Raw genomic sequence first — 22569 nt, 5'->3', positions numbered from 1 at the left:
ATTCCATACAAAATAAGAACAGAAAACAAGTAAAGCACAATACAAAGCCTTCAGTAAAAGCTACCATGCAATTACTTGCTGAAGTCGGTAGTGTCATAAATGAGGAAGACAAGACCAGGCCTGGCCTCTACTGGTTTTTGATGCAACTACAGTTCGAACCACCTGCTGCATAAAACTTTGACATTAAAAAAAGTGGTCACATTATACCAAATTTTGAACTTTAGTTACAAGACAAATGTAAGCATCCCCCCCCCCCCCCCCCCCCTGCCAAGATGTTAGGCCCCACAGTTGATTCTTACTTCATTATGATTCATGTATCTTGTACAGACCATACAACTGTGCACAGTTGGCATAGCACCAGAGAATCAAACTCACTGATACATCATTGCATTTGTGTACTTTTTATTTTGCATACATGTTCTTGAACATGGGCTTTCAGGGTGCATACGCCCAGGGACAACTGGGAATTCCGAGAAAAACCCAGTAATTTTTTTCATTTGGGAGAAAACCAGAAAAAAATCTGGGAATTCTTTAGAATTGTAGGATTTTTTTATTGTTTTAGTTTTCAGTTAAATTTTCGTAGTTTTGTTTGGTAAGAAGTGATACTCTAACAAAGAGCTTTACTGTATCCCATTACTGCAGAATAATACTGCAGCAGTGAAACATAAACGAGAGAAAAAACAAAAATAAACGGAAGTTGCAAAAGAAATGTGCCATTTACAACAACAAAACACAGTGCATACACAAGTGTCTTTGGACAGCAAAATGCGTCAAAGGCTTTAGGACGAAGACTATGCAATACTTCATAACAACAAACTGCTTCCTATGAGTGTGACATCACAACTATTTACATTAGGTTTGTTTTAGCAGTTGCCAATGGGTTCATGCCTATGCGCAGATGATTCACATGTGAGCTGTACCTTCTCCCGCTTGTTGCTGCTTGAAGTGGGGCTGTTAGCTGTATCAAAAGAAGCAGCAAACTGCAGATGCTACCCCGAAAAATTTTTCTTATGCACCCAAGCTTCTCCACGTGACCCATGTTTACGTTCTTGATTTTGCTGTTTCTTCTTTGCTTAAAGCTCTCACGTCAAACAGAAAATAAAATGGATTTCTGTGCCTGGGAGCTATCAAGTTAATTAAAATACATTGTCATAATTACAGAAGGCTGAACTATGTTATGGTTTGCAGTTTTCTGATTTTGTTTCCACGTTTCTGGCAGTCAAGCAAAAATCGCCATGCCAAAAAATGAAGTTATTTTTGTTGCTTTGCTAAAGAAATTTGGCCTTTATTAACCTTTTCTGCAGAGGCAGTCAATTTATTTGAAATGGAATGTTTCATTCCACACTATTGGCTAGTTTCAACTGTTTGCTCAGTTTCAAGTGCATGTCTGCGCCCGTGTATAAAACATTAACCATTGAAAGGATTGATAAGTTTTGCAGTTCCAAGGGAAAGTATACTGTCACTTAATACGGAAAAAGTGTATGTTAACCCGGGAAATGTGTATTTTTAACTGGGAAACCCACCAAAAATCCAGTTTTTTTTTTTTTTTTTTTTTTTTTTTTTTTTTTTTTTTTTTTTTTTTTTTTCCCCCCCACATATAAACCCTGTCTTTCCAAATTTGGCTTTTCCAGCTGATATAAAAGACCAGTAACAGAAAATTGGTCACACTTCCAATATTTATATGCATAAAATAAAAACTGTTTGAGATTCTTTGATAAAGTAATAATTCTCATTGAAATAGGGTTTATTGGGGAAGTTCACATTTTGAGGCAGAATTTGCATCTTGCAAATGCGAATTTTTTCAGTCTGTAGCTATCACTAAAATGAAGGTAAAAGCTTGAGAAACCTGCCCATAAACCAATGAGCAATTACGTGCCATATACACACGCACATTTCTCTCTGTGTTGGAGAGAGAGAGATTGTTAATATTGTATCAGTTAACTGCAGGGATGTCCATAGTAAGGCCCAAGTAATAGTGTCACTTATTAACAGTAAAATTACCTACATAGCACTACGAAAAGAAAGCTGGTTGAAACCTACTGTACTGATAGGCAAGATGCCAACAGTGATACCATATCTGTTGCTGTGAAGAACTTGATCATATTTAGTAATGTTAACACATATGTCAGATGCCAAATAATTTTATAGAAGAAAAGAATCAAGAGTTGATGGAACATTGTAATTGGGTGCTTTTATAGAAAACCTATTTCAGGGGAGAATAGGAGAATGTCGTTTATAAATTTCTTGATCATACTCCAGTAACAGATATAGTTTCAGCGTACCGGCAATGGTCTTGGAGACTAGCCTGACTAGAACAGGTGGCAGAAACAGGGATTCATATGGTGTTATACTAAATCTATTATCAGAAAGATACCTTGAATGTAGAAAACTGGCTTATAATGAGAGAACTGGCTCACTAAAGATTATATCTTAAGCTGTGGTCACAGTGGCACCCTAAATAGTTGCTCGAGGTCACCCTTAAAGAATCAGCTGACAACTTGTTCACAGTGCAAACGGTTTTCACCAGTTTTTGGCAGAATGAACACCATGGCTGCACTGTAGATTTTGCTATTAAATCAATCTTGAATGTATGTAAATGAGTCACATCTGTTTTGAAAAAAATATGGCAATTATTGGAATAATTAGAAAAATTTTACTAATGATTGCGATAAAAAGAGAAAATATCATGAGATGATTTATGATGACCTTGAGAAGCAAAATTAGAAATTCTCTTCACAAATTCAAATAAATTCAGCAAAATAGGCATATGCCAGCTAACCTGCAAAAGGAGTTACATTCAGCATGTACGAGAGTGGTTTGAAAAGTTCTCAGAACAGAATAGAAAAAAAGGTACATAAATCACTGAAACTTTTTTTATTTTTCAATGTAGTCTCCTTGTAGATTCCTGCACTTGGTCCAGTGATGTTCCAGTGCCTTGATCCCATCTTGAAAAGCAGTTACCTCCACGCCTGCAAAATAGTTGTCAACTCCGGTTATCAATTCTTCGTTTGAAGTGAATCTTTGCCCACCAAGAAAAATCTTCAGTTTTGGGAAGAGATGGAAGTCTGACGAAGCCATATCAGGTGAATAAGGCGGATGTGGCAACAATTCATATCTTAGTTTGTGTAATTTTGCCATGGCGATGGCACATGTATGTGATCCAGTGTCAAGAGTTGTGGCACCCATCTTGCAGATAATGGTTTTTTTTTTTTTTTTTCATTTCTAATTATTCAGTTAAAATGTGATGTACCTTTTCAGATGACACCTGGCAAGCATGAGCAATTTCACGCACTTTCAATCGGCGATCCTCTGTGACCATTTTGTACACTTTTGCAGCGATTTCTGGAGTAGTGACATATCTTGGCCAACCACTGTGCAGATCATCATCCAAGCTCTCCCGAACAAATTTAAATTCAATTGTCCACTTGGCAACAGTTGAATATGAAGGAGCAGAGTCCCTCAGGGTATTTTGGAAATCGGCATGAATGTTCTTTTGCTTTCATACCTTTCTTTACGAAGTACTTAAACACTGTTCAAATCTAAACTTTTTTTCCATCTTTGCAAATCACTACACGGGAACAACAGAGCCACATCACTGTCACAGCTCTCTACCAAGAATACGTGTTTTCAGGCAACAGTCCAATGAGTGTCATGTAAAGAACTCATTGCACTAGTGCTGACCTTGTGGTGATTACGAGAACTTTCTCAAACCACCCTCATTTGTGAAAGAAACATAAATTTTAGAATGAGATGCTCTGGACATCTAAAACCCTGCAAAGTGGAAGCACATACTCCACATTTGCAAACCACCTCATGTAACAGAATCACTGCCCTACTGAGATAGAAACATCATTAAACAGGAATAACAATTTGTAGACAGCTAATGCCGATCAGTCATAGATTTTTTATTTTTTTAAAGGCAGTAAGCTTAAGTATCAAAATTTGACACACTTTACCTTTCTCACTTGAACATATAATTTTTTGAGGTTATTATCTAGGCCTAAAATTTCGAATACAGATTTTGATTGTATTGCAGGTGACATGCTCCATTAAGTATAGATATGAAGCTGAAATGGCATAATGTAATAAAAGGTAACATTCAGTGAATTATTATTAAATTTTTAAGTTGTTCCAAATGTGTGCTTTATGATAAACTAGCTATTTCGGACCATAGATTCCAACACATATCCCTGATATGATATTTCTCATCCTGCCAGAAACTGCTCCGTTCTTTTATTAAACTTATAAGCTCCTTAACAGTGTAAGTTTTGCATGTAAGAATGTTGGTAGGTTTGACTGAAGAAAACAAATTGACATGAATTTCATTGACCATTGTAACAAGTCTGTTTGTTCAGGTTTGAGGTTGGTTGCCCTGAGGCTGTGCTCATATTGGCATACATTTCTGAAAAGAATACTTGTCTTTGGGAGATTCTGCAGCTGACTGACACTGGCCAATGTTGGGGGCACTGCAACTGCAGACTTGTATCCTGAAGAGATAGATCTGAAGTTTTCAATTCAGTTAACGTAATGGAGGACAGAATAAGTGGCTTTAGGGCTGTTGCTGTATCAGTTATTGTGGGTCTTAAATGAAATGGTAAGAGAGATAAAATACCATTTTTTGATTGGAAGTGAACCAAGAAACAGATTGCGGATCATTATACATCTCTGGGCCTAAGAATTATTATACGACCAAATTTAAGGGATTTTTCCATACGCTTTATGCACAAATGTGGTGGCAATGGATACTCCCCATTGCACCCCCCTCAGACTTAGTGGTAAGTTGGCCCATTGGATAGTTCATCAAAAACACAGATAAAGCACGAAAACAGGAAGGTGTACTGAACTGTGGAAAAAAGAAGGAAAATAGAAACAGTGAATTGCCAAATTTAATATGTGTAATATCGAGCTATGTTAATAGTCATCATGTGATTGTGTGGTCATGGTGTTGGACTGTGACGTGAGAGATCCTGGTTAAAATCTCACCCGGTCAAATACACACACACACACACACACACACACACACACACAGAGAAAGAGAGAGAGAGAGAGAGAGAGAGAGAGAGAGAGAGAGAGAGAGAATTACAAAATTTGTCCAGCAATTGATGTATCTGTTCAGTGTATTCAAATTTATGTATGTGTCGTGGCGGAATGTCAGTTTGCAACAGTGGCATGTAATGAAGGGACCTCAAGATGTACTTACCTCCTATTTGTTCTACACAGGTACTACATTTTATGTGTCTTGCATTCCGTTTTGGAAGATTTAACTCTTGAATTCCTTCATTCTAGCATAGTTCACACCCAGAATGAGAGTTTAACTCTGGAGCGGAGTGTGCACTGATATGAAACTTTCTGGAAGATTAAAACTGTGTGCCGGACCGAGACTCGAACTCAGGACCTTTGCTTTTCATGGGCAAGTGATCTCACAGAAGCTCTTCCGTGAACCTAACAGAACTAGCTCTCCTGGAAGAAAGGATGTTGTGGAGACATGGCTTAGTCACAGACTGGGGGATGTTTCCAGAATGAGATTTTCACTCTGCAGCGGAGTGTGTGCTGATATGGTACAGCACTTGCCCGCAAAAGGCAAAGGTCCCGAGTTAGTCTCGGTCCAGCACACAGTTTTAATCTGCCAGGAAGTTTCATAGTTCACACCTGTTGTTGTTGTTTTCATTTCTGTGAGAGGTCTATACGGCATCTCGCCTGCTTTCATTATTCATCAATTTAACTTGGGGTGGTAATATATTCTTATCACATGACTCTTATTCTGTGATGAATAGTGAGAGCAGGCAAGATGCAACATAGACCTCTCACAGAAATGGAAACATCAAATAAACGGATGTGAACTACGTTACAGAGAAGGAATTCAAGAGTCAAAACTTCCAAAACGGAATGTAAGAGGCATAACGTGCTGCCTGAGTGGAACAAATAGGAGGTATGTACGTGTGGAGCCCACTTTGTTAAATGTCGCTGTTGCAAACTGACATTACGCCACAACAAATACACAAACTTGAATATAGTAAACAGACATGTCAGACATCAGATGGAAGTTTCTTCATTTTGTGAAGAAAACATTAAACCAGGTGACATGTGGAACCAGACCTTCCATGTAGCAAACATCATGACTACACAACCACGAAGTACTAATGTTGCTCGATATTGCACATGTTAAATGTGGACCATTCACTGTTTGTAATTCCCCCCCCCCCCCCCCCCCCCCACACACACACACACACACACACACACACACACACACACACACACACACACAGTTCAGTACACATTCTTCCTGTTTTCATGCTTTATCTGTGTTCAGTTTTTGATAGGCTATCCAATGGGCTAACTTACCACTAAATCTGGGGTGATGGGCCGGGGGGGGGGGGGGGGGGGGGGTTTCCCTTGTGAGAAATGTAGTGAAGAACATGAAATGCCCATCATGGTTGAATAGATGTTAGAAAGATGCTACAAAAACAGAGGAGACTTCATCATACATTTGAATGAAGTGAAAGCCTTAACAAATAAAACCTGAGTGATGACAGTTTAGTGTAACGAGAACATTACCAATAAACTTTCAGTGGATTGGTAATTAGAATTTGGTGCATCACTGTGATAAAAAAATCCTAAGAATGGTTAGTCTTACATGAAGTTAGTAAACAGTTGAAAACCTTTTATACAATTACTCAGATGTTGTACTGCCACTGAAATAGAATGCCATTGAGAAGGGTGTGATAATAAATTTGATCATCTGAAATTGTTTTGCTGTGGAAAATTATAAATGGCAGATATTGAGAAGTGTTCATGAAACAAAATAGCCAAGAATGCTCTGCACTGTTCTTTGTGATTAGAATAAGGTGCAGGGCATTCATACTTTCAATAATTGCTATTGGACAGTGTTGCAAAATTGGGGTTGTATCACAGACATCAGTCTGTTACAGAATTATGGGACATGTTTTATGCTTGCGGCATTGTGACTCCATTTTGGAGGCCATAATTGTCTTCTGTAAGACTTGACCAGGCATCCATAAACAGCAAAATTGTGAAACATGCCTCATTCTTTTTGTCCATGTGATTCAGAAAGCAGTAGGTAGTGGTGCCTGTAGAGATGCTGTGTTGACTTCTGGGAGGCATGCTGCAGTAGGTGTATAATTAAATGCAGGAAGACATGCAGAGGATCTGTTCTTAGTTCAGAGACTGATTGTTGTCACCACCATCTTCTCCCAACAGAAACAGATGTAGTGTTTATTCATAAGTTGGCAGAAAGACGCATTGTAGTTGGGTTTACACAATTGGTGGTCCTTCTCTGGGAATTGTCAAAACTGTGAAATAGATACAAGTAGTTTGAAGTGGAATTATTGCATAAAATTAATTGGTAAGTCAGATGCTAAACTGAGATTTGTCAAAATAATCCTAAATACAGCACAATGCACTTTTGTCCTCTGCATGGAAATAGGTGATTATGACCAATTTTCTTATGCTGACTTCAGATTTGATTAGTTTTTCTCCATTACCTACAGTTTCTTCTAGATATCAGTTTCTTCTCTGTTACATAAATATGCTTTAATTTAATTGAAATAAGTTTCAGTTCACATGCAACAGGGAAACTTTCTTCTCTGCGTGTATTTTGATCTCTGTTTTTGCCTAACTATTGTTAGCCATCATAAACAGAACTCACAATTTTGCCTTGTGCTGCCACATGGTGAGTTTTCTTGCAATTTTGATGAGAGAGTATTGGTGCTACACAGTAATGGCAGTTACAGTTGTATTTGTGTTTTGTACCTACATGAAGTTACGTTCCTAGTTCACTGTGGCCACCTGCTAAGGCAGAAAGTTTCTTCCTTCATGCACTTTCTGCCACCCACGTTGTCGATTCTGCTGTGCTATGGAATACCAGCATCCCACACTTGCTGGCTACTAGTACAGGATAATAGCTCAGTTCCTAGTGAGGCTTCTGCTGACCTAGCCTCGCCCTCAGTCTTGGTCTTCTTGTGGTATCAGCATTGACTTCAGTCCCATGACCAAGCAGCAATAAACATGCCACACAGCTGTGCGCCCCATACCAAGACACTCATTGAGAAGTTCCAGGACTCACTCGCCCCGCACCGGTTTTACACCCTCTCCACTACCCAGTGTAAAATTGGTGTCTTGTGCCATAGGAAATTCCAGCCAGAAGTGTTAGTGCCCATGTGAGTACTTTCAGAATTGTGAACTCCGTCCATCACAGCTGACACACTAGTGTGTGAACCACATGCCTTTCATTGGGATCTTGCCAAGGCACTCTCTCCTATGATAGACGATTAACTGTGCACCTTGTGTCGATAAAATTCAGCACTGTGCTGGTGGATACTCTTGAGACAATGTAGTGACCCTATTTGGTGTCCCCTGTTCTCACTTGCACTGTGCTTTTATCTAGTGCATCACATCTATAAGGGACTGTCTCCAAACTGTTAATTTTGTGACCACTTCAGGTGGTGTTTGTAGTAATTTAGTCATTTTAATAAATGTGTTGTCTTCTTAACCAGATGTGGACATTGATCTTTGTGCAGTACAATCATGCCTTAATTTAGCAAGTTAGATTCAGAAACCTTTTGACCTGACATGACGATTGCAAGGATGGAATTTTCTCGCTCAAGACATTAAAGTGACTTCCATGTGGGAAAGAATTTGTAAGCTGTTTCTCTTCCTCCAAAGAGTGTTTGTACTGTAGTGACATAAATGGTTTGTTCGGAGCACTGTGTCATGTTCACAATCCTGAGGCATATAGACTCTTTACCGATTCCTCGAAATCAAGTTTAAAGGCAGTTCTCCTCCATAATGTTGATACATATCCCTCAGTCCCAGTTGGGTTCTTGGTTAATAAGAAAGAGCCATATGAAATGGTACAATATTTGCTCAGTTACACTACAGTTGTATACTGGAAATTGTGTGCAGAGCTATTGACTGGTACACAACCAGTTTACACGAAGTACTACTGCTTTCTGTGTAAGTTGGACAGTCATTACAAGAAACTTTACACACGTAAAGAGTGGCCTTGGCGAAACTCCTACATTCCACATAAAATGGTTGTTATAAGAGTCGCAAGGAAACCCTGAAGATGTATATCTCCCTCCATGCATATTAAATTGAGGTTAATGAAGATATTTGTAAAATTGCTGGACGAGAAAGTGAAAGCTTTCACATGCCTGAAGACAGTTTACGAACATTAGCAGTGCAAAGATTAAGGAGGGAGTATTTATTTGCAAGATACAGTCTTCTTCAACTCGTTAAGTGAGACGGAAAATTGGGCATGTAATGCCTTGAAGTCAGTGCGAATGCAATTCTTGGAAACCAAAAATCTGCATACTAAAGAAATGGAGAATAGCATGATAAGATGTTTCCAATTTACAAAGTGTTATATTTCACCAAAGTTACATTTCATTGATTTCCATGTTGACTTTTTCCCTCAGAACATGAAGGATAAAAGTGATGAACATAGGAAATGTTTTCACCAGGACATTGTAGTACTAGAAAAATGGTTTGTCGTGCAGAATTTTGTCTTAAGTTTGTGTATTAAATGTGAGATCATCATGGTGAAGGTTGTCTGAATACAGATACTAATAGGATGGATATATGTCACAGAGAGGTTTCTTACTAATGTTTGAGTATACATTGCTGCTGCAGCTATCTTGAAAAATGATCCTGACCATGATCATAAAATCTTTGTATACAGTGTATACTCCATCCAAATTATATTTGGCTTACAGAGTATATGTTGTAGCTGTATATACATCAGCATTGCATTTTTATAGTAGTAAAAGTTTACTTGCTTGCTAATTTTACTGATGGTGAAAAGAGTGCAAAAAATATGAGAATTAAAGTCTTAATTTAGTTCATTAAGGAATATGAACAGGCAAAATGTGTGCGAAATATGTTTGGTGTTCAGATTGTGAACTAAATGTCTGTGTTGTAGATGTAAGCACATACAAATTGTCACAGGTGATGCTTGTACTGATTATTTTGAGTGTGTGTGGTGGCAATTTATATTGACATAAGAAAATATAAACTGCATTTGTTAACTTGACTTAAAACTTGTGGGCTGATTGACCATGGTTGATGTATAAAAGTCTCCCTTGATGTTGCGTCTCGGACTGTGGGAGACATCCTTAGAGGTAAAGCGGCGAACTGCAAAGAGAACTCGAGGAAGCACTGTTTATAGGCAGTACAGTGTGTGCCACTGTCCGTCACGTGGTGTCGGCTATGAGACTGTCTCTGGTAATGTCAACATTCTCGATTGAAAGTAATCAGTCGTCACGCTTGCGGTGCAACTCTGACATCCAAATTTTATCCAGTTTAACACCTACGGCTTTCCTGTTAAAATTATTACGGTGTTTATCAATCTTGATAGCCTCGCTGTACATGCATGTATAATAATGCGAGGTGTTAGATATGACGCTCGACTTGATGAATTTTATTTCATGATCACCTTCCTGGTAAACATATTCTGCTATACCCGATTAATCAGTGTGACCCAGGCGGCAATTCCTCTTATGTTCAACAAGACGGGTGTTCACACTTCTCTTTGTGGTACTGATGTAAATCAGTCCACAACTGCAAGGAATTTTATATACTCCCGGTGTAGCTAAAGGGTGTCGTGCATCTTTTGCCGATCTTAACTATTCTTTTATTTTCGTGGTGGGTCTGAAAATAGTTTCCACCTCATACTTGCTTCAAACTTTCCCAATGCAATCTGTGACCTCACTAATGAATGGAAGAAAAACCTTGCCCCTGGGCAGCTGTTGTTCGTCATTGCTCCTGATTCTCTGCCTAGAGTGAAGTGCTCAATGTATATCTTTGCTAGAATAGCCACTCTTCACGAAAGTTGTCCGTAGATGTTCAATGTCATCTTTTAAATAAACAGGTTCACAAATTTTGTATGCCCTGTCTACCAAGGTTTTCATTACACCTCTTTTTAATCTAAGGTGGTGGTTTGAATCTTTATGCAGATACAATCAGTATGTGTGGCCTTTCTATACACCTTATGGCCCAACATTCCATCCCGTCGTTTAATCACAGACACATCCAGGAAATTCAATTGCCCATTATTCTTCATCTCCATAGTAAATTGGATTTTCAGATTAATGCTGTTTAAACGTGTCAGGAAGGCATCCAGCTCCTCTGCCCCGTGTGTCCATCTACAAATGTCTCATCGACATAACGATACCATCTGGCTGGTCTCTTACTGGCAGTCTGCAATGCCTGTTGTTCAGAAGTCTCCATAAAAAAGTTATCCACAGCAGGACTAAGAGGAATGCCCATAGTCAACCCGTCAATCTGTTCATAAAAGTCACTATTGTATTGAAAGTAGGTTGTGGTGAGGCAGTGTCGGAATAATGCCACAATATCGGTAGGGAAAATATCCACTATGCGTAAGATAGCTTCTTTTACTGGAACCATGGTACATAATGACACAATATCGAAACTGACGAGGATATCATCCGGCCACATGCTAATTTCCTTTAACTTGTCAATGAAATGAACTGAATTTTTAATATGACTATCCATCCTACCAACATAAGGTTGCAGCAATGAGGCAAGGTGTCTAGCTAACTCATGTATTGGTCCACCAGTAGCACTGACAATTGGCCTCAACGGAGCTTCAGGTTTATGCCCTTTGTGTAATCCATAAAGTCTAGGTGGGTATGCTTCTGTTTTGCAAAGCAGCTTCTTATCATCGGAGGCAAATTAAAACGCTTTCACCAGTCGATTGGTCATTCTTAAAATAGTCATAGTTTAATCCTTCTGGAGGTTCAGTTGAGGACAATTCTCGAACTGTTATTAACCTGTCTGATAAAGATTTGTCAAAAGTTGAAATTTCTGTACTAGTGAAAGGAGGCAATTTTGCTGTGATGCCCCAAAAATACCCACAGAGGATATTGTAGCAAATATTGAGGCAGGTATCAGTCAGCTTCCACAGCAGTCTGCTAACATAACTAGGATGGAAATGGCTAGGATGGTACATACATATAAGCCATGTAACAGTAATTTGTCGCAGGCCCAAAGGAAGACACTGAGGGACATAAATGCAGATAAAAACATTATTGTTCTAAATGCAGATAAGGGTAATGCCACCGTCGTATTGAACAGTGAGGACTATCATGGAAAGATCAGTGATATTTTGGTTCCCTCTAATTTCAAAAAACTCCAGTAAGAGACCAGCCAGATTGTATCGCTGTGTCGATGAGACGTTCATAATATGGACACACAGAGCAGAGGAGTTGGATGCCTTCCTGACACGTTTAAACAGCATTAATCTGAAAATCCAATTTACTATGGAGATGAAGAATAATGGGCAATTGAATTTCCTGGATGTGTCTGTGATTAAACGACGGGATGGAATGTTGGGCCATAAGGTGTATAGAAATGCCACACATACTGATTGTATCTGCATAAAGATTCAAACCACCACCTTAGATTAAAAAGAGGTGTAATGAAAACCTTGGTAGACAGGGCATACAAAATTGGTGGACCTGTTTATTTAAAAGATGACGTTGAACATCTACGGACAACTTTCGTGAAGAGTGGCTATTCTAGCAAAGATATACATTTAGCACTTCACTCTAGGCAGAGAATCAGGAGCAATGACGAACAACAGTTGCCCAGGGGCAAGGTTTTTCTTCCATTCATTAGTGAGGTCACAGATTGCATTGGGAAAGTTTGAAGCAAGTATGAGGTGGAAACTATTTTCAGACCCACCACGAAAATAAAAGAATATTTAAGATCGGCAAAAGATGCACGACACCCTTTAGCTACACTGGGAGTATATAAAATTCCTTGCAGTTGTGGACTGATTTACATCAGTACCACAAAAAGAAGTGTGAACACCCGTCTTGTTGAACATAAGAGGAATTGCCGCCTGGGTCACACTGATTAATCGGGTATAGCAGAATATGTTTACCAGGAAGGTGATCATGAAATAAAATTCATCAAGTCGAGCGTCATATCTAACACCTCGCATTATTATACATGCGTGTACAGCGAGGCTATCAAGATTGATAAACACCGTAATAATGTTAACAGGAAAGCCGTAGGTGTTAAACTGGATAAAATTTGGATGTCAGTGTTGCACCGCAAGTGTGACGACTGATTACTTTCAATCGAGAATGCTGGCATTACCATAGACAGTGTGATGATGTTTGGTTTGTGGGGCGCTCAACAGCGCGGTTATCAGCGCCCGTACAATTTCCCAACCTTTGCGCAGTCCAATTTCGCCACTTTCCTGGATGATGATGAAATGATGAGGACAACACAAACACCCAGTCATCTCGAGGCAGGTGAAAATCCCTGACCCCGCCGGGAATCGAACCCGGGACCCCGTGCTCGGGAAGCGAGAACGCTACCGCGAGACCACAAGCGGCGGACTCCATAGACAGTCTCATAGCTGACACCACGAGATGGAAAGTGGCGCCCTCTGTACTGCCTATATAATCGGAGCTTCCTCGAGTTCTCTTCGCAGTTCGCCGCTTTACCTCAGAGGATGTCTCACACCTCGGAGATGAAACATCAGGGGAGAGTTTTATACATCAACCATTGCCTATCAGCCCGGTAGTTTTAAGGTAAGACGATACCGGCCGTGAAAGCCTACATTATATGCATTTGTTGAGTTTCACATAGACTTAATCCCAGAGTCAATGAGCATCAAACAGAACAACATTGCCAATAATTTCTCTTGTGTGATGTGTAAGAATGATCAACTAAAGGAAATAGATGAGCTTCCTTTGCATTTCAGAAATTTTATTTTTTAGTTTCATTCTAACATCATCTCAAATACAGTTTCCAAGTGAGGTGACGCAGTGGTTAGCACAATAGACTTGTGTTTGGGAGGACAACAGTTCAAATCTGCATCTGGCATACCGGATTTAGATTTTTCACAATTTCCGTCAATCCTTACAGGCAAATCCTGAGATAGATTGTTTGAAAGGGCACAGCCAATTTCTTACCCCTCCTTGAAGCAGTCTGCACTTGTGCACTGTCGCTAATGACCTCAATTTTGATGGGACATTAAATCCTGATTCTTCTTCCTTTCATTTAAATACAGTTAAATTATCTGACAGATATGTCTCACAAAGACCTCTTACACTTCCTTCTTTAAGAATTTGTCTGCACAAGCTCTAACTAGCTGTTGCTGAACTGCTTGTGCATACTCAGACAAGATTGTTGCTGGACACCGCTGGGAATAGGACCAAACTGTATGCCCTGTACAAATGGCAAGTCCATGGCCATGTATTAAACTGTCATGATTCATGTAAAAAGCCCTTTTCCAGGTCAAAGTAGATGTTACAGCAGAGGATTACTTAAGATAACTCTAGTAGGCAGTTGTATTCATGCATAAGTACTCTTAATTGCCAACAATCTTTCAAAATTGGTTATTATTGGATATTTTACATTACCAGAAACTGAGAAATGATTACCGTATTCATAAATATGTGCAGAACATGGTACTGTTGGGCATTTTTACTACTGAAGTAGTTTGGAAGGACAGTTTACTTCAAAATAGTATTCATTATTCAGCTTCATGTTTTGATGTGAAAATTCCATTTCTATTCACATTTGTCATCAGAACACTTTTCCATGTGCCTGATTATAGTTTTTGAGTCATAGGATTCTAATTTTTTCAATATACCGTTTGCCAGTCGTGTATTCAACTGATTATGGATGTTGTTGCAATTACACGGTTCTCTTTTACCTGTTCTTGTGTACATCACTCCTGACACACAGTTATAAGATGTTTTTTTTCCTTTAATACTAATGAAATCGGTCTCTTGAATGGTGCAATATCTGTTGCTGGATAGCATTACGAGAATTATATGTGCTTACTTTTCTCTTGTTGACAGTTCAGCCAGGTGAGAAATATCGCGAAGTAGGAAATGTGATCCAGAAACATGCCCAAGCCCATGGCTTCTCAGTAGTTCGCAGCTACTGTGGCCATGGAATACATAAGCTCTTCCATACTGCTCCCAGTATTCCTCATTATGCAAGTAAGTTCTGCATCTATAACTTAGTGTAGTTTTAAATTGTCGTAGTAAGCATAAAGAAAAAAAAAATCAGAAGGTAGATCATTAGAATTTATTGAAGATTATTCATTTCATTCCTGCGTCTGGTGAACATTTACAGAATGCAGCCATTCTGATGGCCTTGTTATTTGCTTCAGTCAGTTGTGTGTTGTGCAAGGTCGTCTCAGTTGAAGGCATGTGAGCAAGTGGCCTGGATTTTGCGTTGTTCTACATTCACGAGATACAGCGTCATCAGCTGGAAGGATACCCCATTTTTGCATGTTTGTCTTGTAATTTGGGATGCCCATCGTAAGACGATTGAGTGATCTCCAAAGACGGTAGGGAAGATTGTTTCCTGGAGTTGTCCTTCCTTTTTCAGGGATATCTAGCAGCAGCTTGCTTTTCCATTTGGTGATGTGGTTAGACTTGGGCATTCCTTCCAGTGGCTGAGTCCTAGTGGTGAAGCTCTTCCTTGATTTCAGTCAACAGGCTACAGCTTAATCATCATGCAGTGGATGAGAGAGAGAGATAATTGAACTGCTTCACCCTCTCTGCATTAGCAGCCCTTCTGACAGTGGGTGGAGCTATTCGAACAGTCGAGTAGAATTTGTCCACAGGAATTGGCTTCATACATCCTGACAAGATTCGGACAGTCTAATTGACTGCAGTGTTAACGTGCTTGGTGTGAGTGTATGCACTCCACACAGGTGAGGCATACTCTGCAGCTGACACACAAAGCGTCAGTAGAAGTTCTCAAGATGTGAAGACTAGCTTCCCTGGGATGGCTGTGAGCTTCCTCAGAATGCTTTTCTTTACACTTACCTTCAGCCTGGTGTTCTGGCAGGATACTGTATGATCAAGAGTCACACACAGGTATATAGGTGTTGGACAATGTCTGTCGTTTTTCCTGCCATGTGACATGTAATTCATGCTGAGCTTCTGTATTCTTTAAGGTTAGGGAGATATATTGGATGAAATTATACAACCAGTTCAGTATCTTATAAAATGAAGACTACACATAGACAAAGAGACACTTATTTAACAAAAGGACTTACAAAAATAGCAAAAGAGGATGTTACTATGAAGAAGGCAGAAGAAGGCATCTACAGTGATACAAGGTAACTATTGAAGAGAAAAACAGTTTCTCAAGCAAATGATAATAGGAACATGAGATAACATGCTGAAATAGCCAAAATCTATGGAAGTGTCTCAAAAGATGTGAAAAGACACTATGAGAATTTTGTAACAAGTGATTGAAAATATTTTATTAAGAAAATAGAGCAGAAATGTATGCTGGGTAGACTACAGATGGTACAGTAACTAGCAACAAAGATAAATTTTTCAAATGTTTAAGAGATTTCTGTAAATGTTTGTATACTCAAAGAAATTTACCAGAAAAGTAGATAGTTATTAACAAAAAAATGACATACTAGAAATAATGCTATATGAGATGTATGAAATCATCAAAGACATGAAGAAAGGAAAGATGCCAGTATGATTAAAGCTGGAGGCAAAGTAATCGAAAACCTGCTTTCAAAGTTGTGTAAATAATGCAATGGAAGACCAAAAGTCTCAAAAACTGGAACAATGCTGTTATTGTTCTACTTAACACAAAAGGAGACAAAAATAAAATATAAGCATTATTAGCCTTCTCTTCGTAATGTGTTAACATTTCATCTAAACTAGTTGCAACTTCATAGAAAATGCATTAGATTTTAATTAAGCAAAGGAACCTGCTGATCTTAGAAATGAATATAGCACAGTGAACCATTTGTTACCTGTACACTGAATTGTAGAACAATGCAATATATATGATTTATGCCGCTCTTATCTGGGATCTGTAGATTTTGTGAAAGGCTTTTTTCTAAGTTTCAGCAAAATCTGTGCTAACATTCTTTGAGAATCAAAGTATTGATTTAGCTATATTAATAAAGTGAAACATACAGGTGTTGATCCTACAGCTTCAAGAGGACTTCACTAAAATAACTGTTCATCAATCAAATCTAAGATTTGTCTGAAGTTGACTACACGCCCCTGTAATTGGTCTTGGACAAGATTTTCAGGGCACCACTCCAATCTGGTATGGTGTTCTATGTGTGTCAGTGGAATCCACCACACAGGCTTCTCTAGATGTGGTTAAACATTATGCCATAGTCACAAAATGGTCCTCAAGGAACTGTGGGTATCTGAAGCACTATCAAAGTTTAAAGCAATTTACACATAAGTAGAAAACATATTTTTACAGCTGTGATATCTCACTTTTTGCAACGTCAGTTGCATATGTAATAACGGTGACACTTTGATCTGTTACAATCAAAGATTTATCCTTCAATGGCTGTAATCCTTCATGATACGTTGTAACTACCCTCCAAGATGATTATTCGCAGTTTGCATTGATACAGCATTAAAACTCCTTACGTCTTCCTTAGACTGCTTCTCGAGGTGCGGACTGGCTGCTAAAAATCCTCTGTAATAAATGATCTCCTGTAGTACTGTTACAAGTACTACTTAACAAGAGTACATTTCAATGGTGTCCACAAATAACTTAGTGCTGACAAATTTTGCAGCACAGTAAAGAATGTGGATATCTTGTTCCGTAGCAAATGTCAAGTAGTATAAGTAGCTTTGTAAGGTTCTATATACTTAACTGACCTGTGATTTTGTTTGTTGCAGAGAACAAGGCAGTGGGAGTCATGAAACCAGGCCACTGTTTCACTATAGAGCCCATGATTTCTCAAGGTGAGGAGACTGTTGTATTTTTAAACCCCTCCCCCCCCCCTCTCTCTCTCTCTCTCTCTCTCTCTCTCTCTCATGGGGGGGGGGTGTTCATATACTACAGTGAGTCCACCATAAAAACAAATGTGTTTATAAAAATCTTTTTGTTTTGCAGGAAGTTGGAGGGATGAAATGTGGCCCGATAAGTGGACTGCAGTCACTGTTGATGGAATGTTGTCTGCACAGTTTGAGCATACGTTACTTGTTACCGAAAATGGTTGCGAGGTATTAACACAACGCCGTGAGAGAAATGGCCAGTTTCATTTTATGGACTCTGCATCTTAACATTGGCTGTATATTATGGAACTTAAATATAATATTTGTCTGGGAAATGTAATTAAATTATTGAACATGCTGAATAAATCTGAGAAGTCTGAACAGGATAGGAAGAAAGAGAAGCTGTCATGTTGATGACTAAAAAGTTGTTTCAGATACGAAACTATTATTGTGGATTTATTTTTAATAATTGTTTACTGGCTCATATTGCATTTTTCTTGTGTTTCTGTGATTTGAGATGTTTGTTAAATTGTAGTACGTTACACGGTTTGATCAATAGCTTATTGTGAAGAATTTTAATTATAGAAGGTATTTTTTTTATATATATATATATTTCCTGTCAAATACATAACCTCTCTATCCTGTGGTAAAGTGTAGGACAGTCATTTAATTTTAGCACCCATTCCACTAGTAAATATTATTACACCTGCTACTTTCTGTGTCATCTGAAATATTTTTTTGATAAATTTCTGGTATGAAAGAGGCATCATCTGCTTACTAATTTGCTCTCAAGTTAAACCAGGCTCCCATGTGCAGGAACAGTGACCCCACAGTAAGTGGCGTGATGGCTGATATAGCAATCAAATAAATTTATAAGTGAATTAATTTCAAATTTGAATGTTTGCAGAGCTGTGACTCAAACTCTGTTAAAAATCAGATGCTCTTATCAAGATACAGTCCTGACTGGAGTGAAACTAGAAATGATACTTTGATATTTGACATCCAACAATTACCTGTCATCTTTCCAATAATTGTACCAACCTCTCAAAAGTACAATTTCAGGTTCCTTGTGTGATGCTGGCTCTTGAAGGCTCAATTAAGAGCTAATATTTTCACACCTGCATCCCATAAGAGTTAGAGAAAACAAATATTAAAGCTTTTCTGTACCCAAATGTGAAATTGTGCTATCTGCAAGTGCACTAAAAGACACTGTACTTTAGTTGGTGATTGGATACTCATGTTCCTTTACTAAAAGATACAGTGAAGTTGAAATTCTGCTGCCACCAGAAACCTTGTTACTTTCTTTCGCAAATTCACTGAAAAGGTGTTAAGTGCATTTATATTGGCAGTACCAGAATCAGGATATACTCTCATTATTGCATTAATTTTAATCATTTGTAGAATTAAGTGAGCTGCTGTGAAACTACAAATCATCTTTCACTAATAACTCAAAGATTCCTGCTTATTCACACACAGATCTGATGCATGCATCAGATAATAAAGTATTGTATACTTTCACTACATAAGTGTATCATTTTGTACCACTAATTAAAATGGCAAAAATCCTTAGCTACCAGCAACCTTGAATGTAGATAGGTATTACATTCCTGTTAAAATACACACCATGTTGTCATTGATCTGGGCACATCCAAAAAAGTTTTGAGTCACCTTCGTTCTGAGAGTTCTGGAACTTGTACAGAACATTGGAAGAGAGATCAACATAAACATCATTTCTGTCTTTTTCATTTCCTCCCTCCCCCCCCCCCCCCCCCCTCATGAAAACCACACATTTCATGTTGTAACACCATACAGCGAGACCTTCAGAGATGGTGGTCCAGATTGCTTTACACGCTGGTACCTCTAATATCCAGTAGCACATCCTCTTGCATTGATGCATGCCTGTATTCGACATGGCAAACTATCCACAAGTTCATCAAGGCACTGGTGGTCCACATCGTCCCACTCCTCAATGGTGATTCGGAGTACATCCCTCAGAGTGGTTGGTGGGTCACGTCATCCATAAACAGCCCTTTTCAATCTATTGCAGACGTGTTCAATAGAGTTCACGTCTGGAGAACATGCTGGCCACTCTAGAGAACATGCTGGCCACTTTCGCGTATACTCTTAAATTACTCTTTTCTATTTATTTTGTTTTTGTTTTATTATTATTGTGATTATTATTATTCGCGTAACAACTCATATATTAAATGAGATATGTTACTACGAAAAGAGCCGCGAAATACCTTTTAGTAATGCTGTGCCAAGAATTTCTTTATAATCATTAATTTTCAACAAAACAGAATATATTGGGTTCTTATTGTTCTTTATCTGGCTTTCTATTAAAGCAGTTATAGTACGCAATGACTGTTCAACATCATAATTTTGCAGTGGATTTTTGTTAAGCGTAAAACACCAATAATTACTACGACTAGCACAAGAACATGAGACTATTGTCGGAGAAAAATACGTTTTCACTATAAGGTTTGCCAGACCAGAACTAAGCACAACAAAATTCCTATTTTGTTACGAAGGTAAATTATCTCTTTTGTACTGTTAGCAATATATTATCAGCAGCCCGCGTCAACCTGCAAAACACATCATAAAATCTGCTGCTCTGCTCTGCAAGTCCGGAAGCTGAAAGAGATGATTTTATTTCACTATTGCCTTCCCGCTTCTTTGCGGTATGATCGATTTCTTTTAATGCAGTTTGAATGCGCCGCGGCAGCGGCTTGTTCGTTCGTAGCGCAGCTCTGCACCACGGATAATATTTAAATAACTGAAAATGTCTTAAAAGGATGGGATAATAATTTAAGCAAGCTACTACAAATAATAATGCAAGGTTCCATTAAATAACTCTATTGAAAACATTCAAATATGTTAATTTATCTACAATACACACCTTTTTTAAAAATGAGTACGTAATGGCGTACATCGATTAACCATGACAAAAGAAGACTACGTTAGCTTGTACAACTGCGACACAGGCTATCTTACTCCCGTAACTCCAAGAGGAAGACAAAGAAATTACTGTTCGTTCTGTATTATTTATACTAGGGATATTTTTCATCTCTGTATGATATTTATCGTCTGTGCGGTTTCAGTACTCGCCGACACAGATATTATCTAAAATAAATAATAATAAAAAAAATACATAATTCCATACAATAACTGAATACGATGCATAATATTTTCTCTTTACTACAAAATATGTCTTTTGCTAAGGGACGTTACAATGCCCCCTGGCAGCAATTGACTAACGTTAAGAATGTTCGGCAATATGCTGCCTCTAACGTCCGTTTTGTCACTGTCTATCACCTTGTTTGAAATATTCACGGTTCACTTCTTTCCTCTTTTACATTATAGTTTTAATTACACTTTTTATAGTTTTTTCACACTTTGCGAGGTGACCGTAAACCTAGTCCCAGGGTCATTACAGTTTTCTGGCTCCCCCATTTGGGCTACGTGCGATCAGAAAACCTGGGAAAACTGTGCCGGAGCCATGGTCATCTCGCCTGGTTTGTCTTAACGCACGGTTTTGTTCATCAAACAAGGGTGGACTTTGTCCAATGTTCACAGATAACAATGATTATTTATGTCAAAATGTTAAACCTTTTAGCCTCTCTATTAAAAATGTACTTTCTACACTTTTTTACATTTGTTTTCTGTGTCACAATTAAGGTCAATCATTAAACAGTTCGATATCAATGTAATGGATTGTCTCTACACTTACTCACGACAAATGTTCTACCGTTGTATGGCATTCGTGTCAGTTTGTGTCACTAATATGACGAAAACATATGACATATATCATCGAACAAGTGAATGTTTTGATTTACACTCAGCAAAAAAAATGTTTGTCACGTAATTTCGTGTTCAATAAATCATTTTCATATTAGTACATGAACAACGTAGTTGGTAATGTTCGGTTGAACGTCAACAATGTCGTACGGAGCGGGCGGCGCGAAGCAATTGTTGCGTAGCGTCGTCTGGAGTGCGGCGTGCCAACGACCGCTGAGGTCGACGACCTGCTAGCAGCAACATCGACGGCGTGCTGCGGTGGCGCCTGAGCAGTCGCGAACCGCGCCGAACCATTCACCAATTTCAGCGTGTTGCAGTGGTTTCCCGCGACCGGCTGGCTGGCGGCACGGCACCCGTCTCTGCTTCTCCGCATGGCTCCCCGTCGTAACGCATGAAACAAATATTCCACAATGGTGTACTGTCTTTAAGGATACAACTTATTAGTTGTGGAAGAAAATGCACTTTGGTTAAAAGCGTTTATTGTTCATTACACTGTCGCTTCGCTGGTATGCACAGGACGTTTTGGCGTGATAGCAGGTTTCTTGTGGCATTGTGACACTGGTATTCCGGGTTCGTCACACGCACATTGTACTACACACTTTCACTTGTTCTCACGGTTGATACACTGCCAGAGCGTCTTTCAACACGCGAAAATATTTCAGTACACACCTACTAAATGTCTCCGTCGAGCGATGTTTGTTTGAATCGACTCCGAACGGATCACTAACTACCGTTTTTACTCACAGTGTACTGTCCGTTGAGCACTGGACTATGACAGTTAGTCACTCAACTTATACCGACGTATATATTGGTGCAGATACAACAGTCATTTTCTGTCCCTACTACACACAATATTCCGTCCTTTCCTAGATTGTTTATGCACACAGTTTATTTTTAATGCATGACAACTGTTCTTAGCATAATCACTCTCATCTACATTGAGTCCATTGTGTTACCTTCTCATTACGCACTTTTAATA

The 22569-nt window shown here is 38.8% G+C and overlaps 1 protein-coding gene across 1 annotated transcript in view; it reads left to right on the top strand.

Annotated features, from left to right (window-relative positions):
* The window catches only part of LOC126177206 (methionine aminopeptidase 1), a 139342-nt gene extending 120971 nt beyond the window's left edge, over positions 1–18371 (top strand). The window contains exons 7-9 of the mRNA XM_049924438.1: positions 14862–15005; positions 17694–17759; positions 17911–18371. Of these exons, the coding sequence (XP_049780395.1) occupies positions 14862–15005; positions 17694–17759; positions 17911–18080 (380 nt within the window). The 3' untranslated portion in view covers positions 18081–18371. The remainder of the gene's footprint in view (positions 1–14861; positions 15006–17693; positions 17760–17910) is intronic.
* The last annotated feature ends 4198 nt before the right edge of the window (positions 18372–22569 follow it).

Source organism: Schistocerca cancellata, chromosome 1 (genome assembly GCF_023864275.1).
Source record: "Schistocerca cancellata isolate TAMUIC-IGC-003103 chromosome 1, iqSchCanc2.1, whole genome shotgun sequence".
NCBI classification, from domain to species: domain Eukaryota; kingdom Metazoa; phylum Arthropoda; class Insecta; order Orthoptera; family Acrididae; genus Schistocerca; species Schistocerca cancellata.
This window is presented reverse-complemented; position numbering and strand designations above follow the sequence as displayed.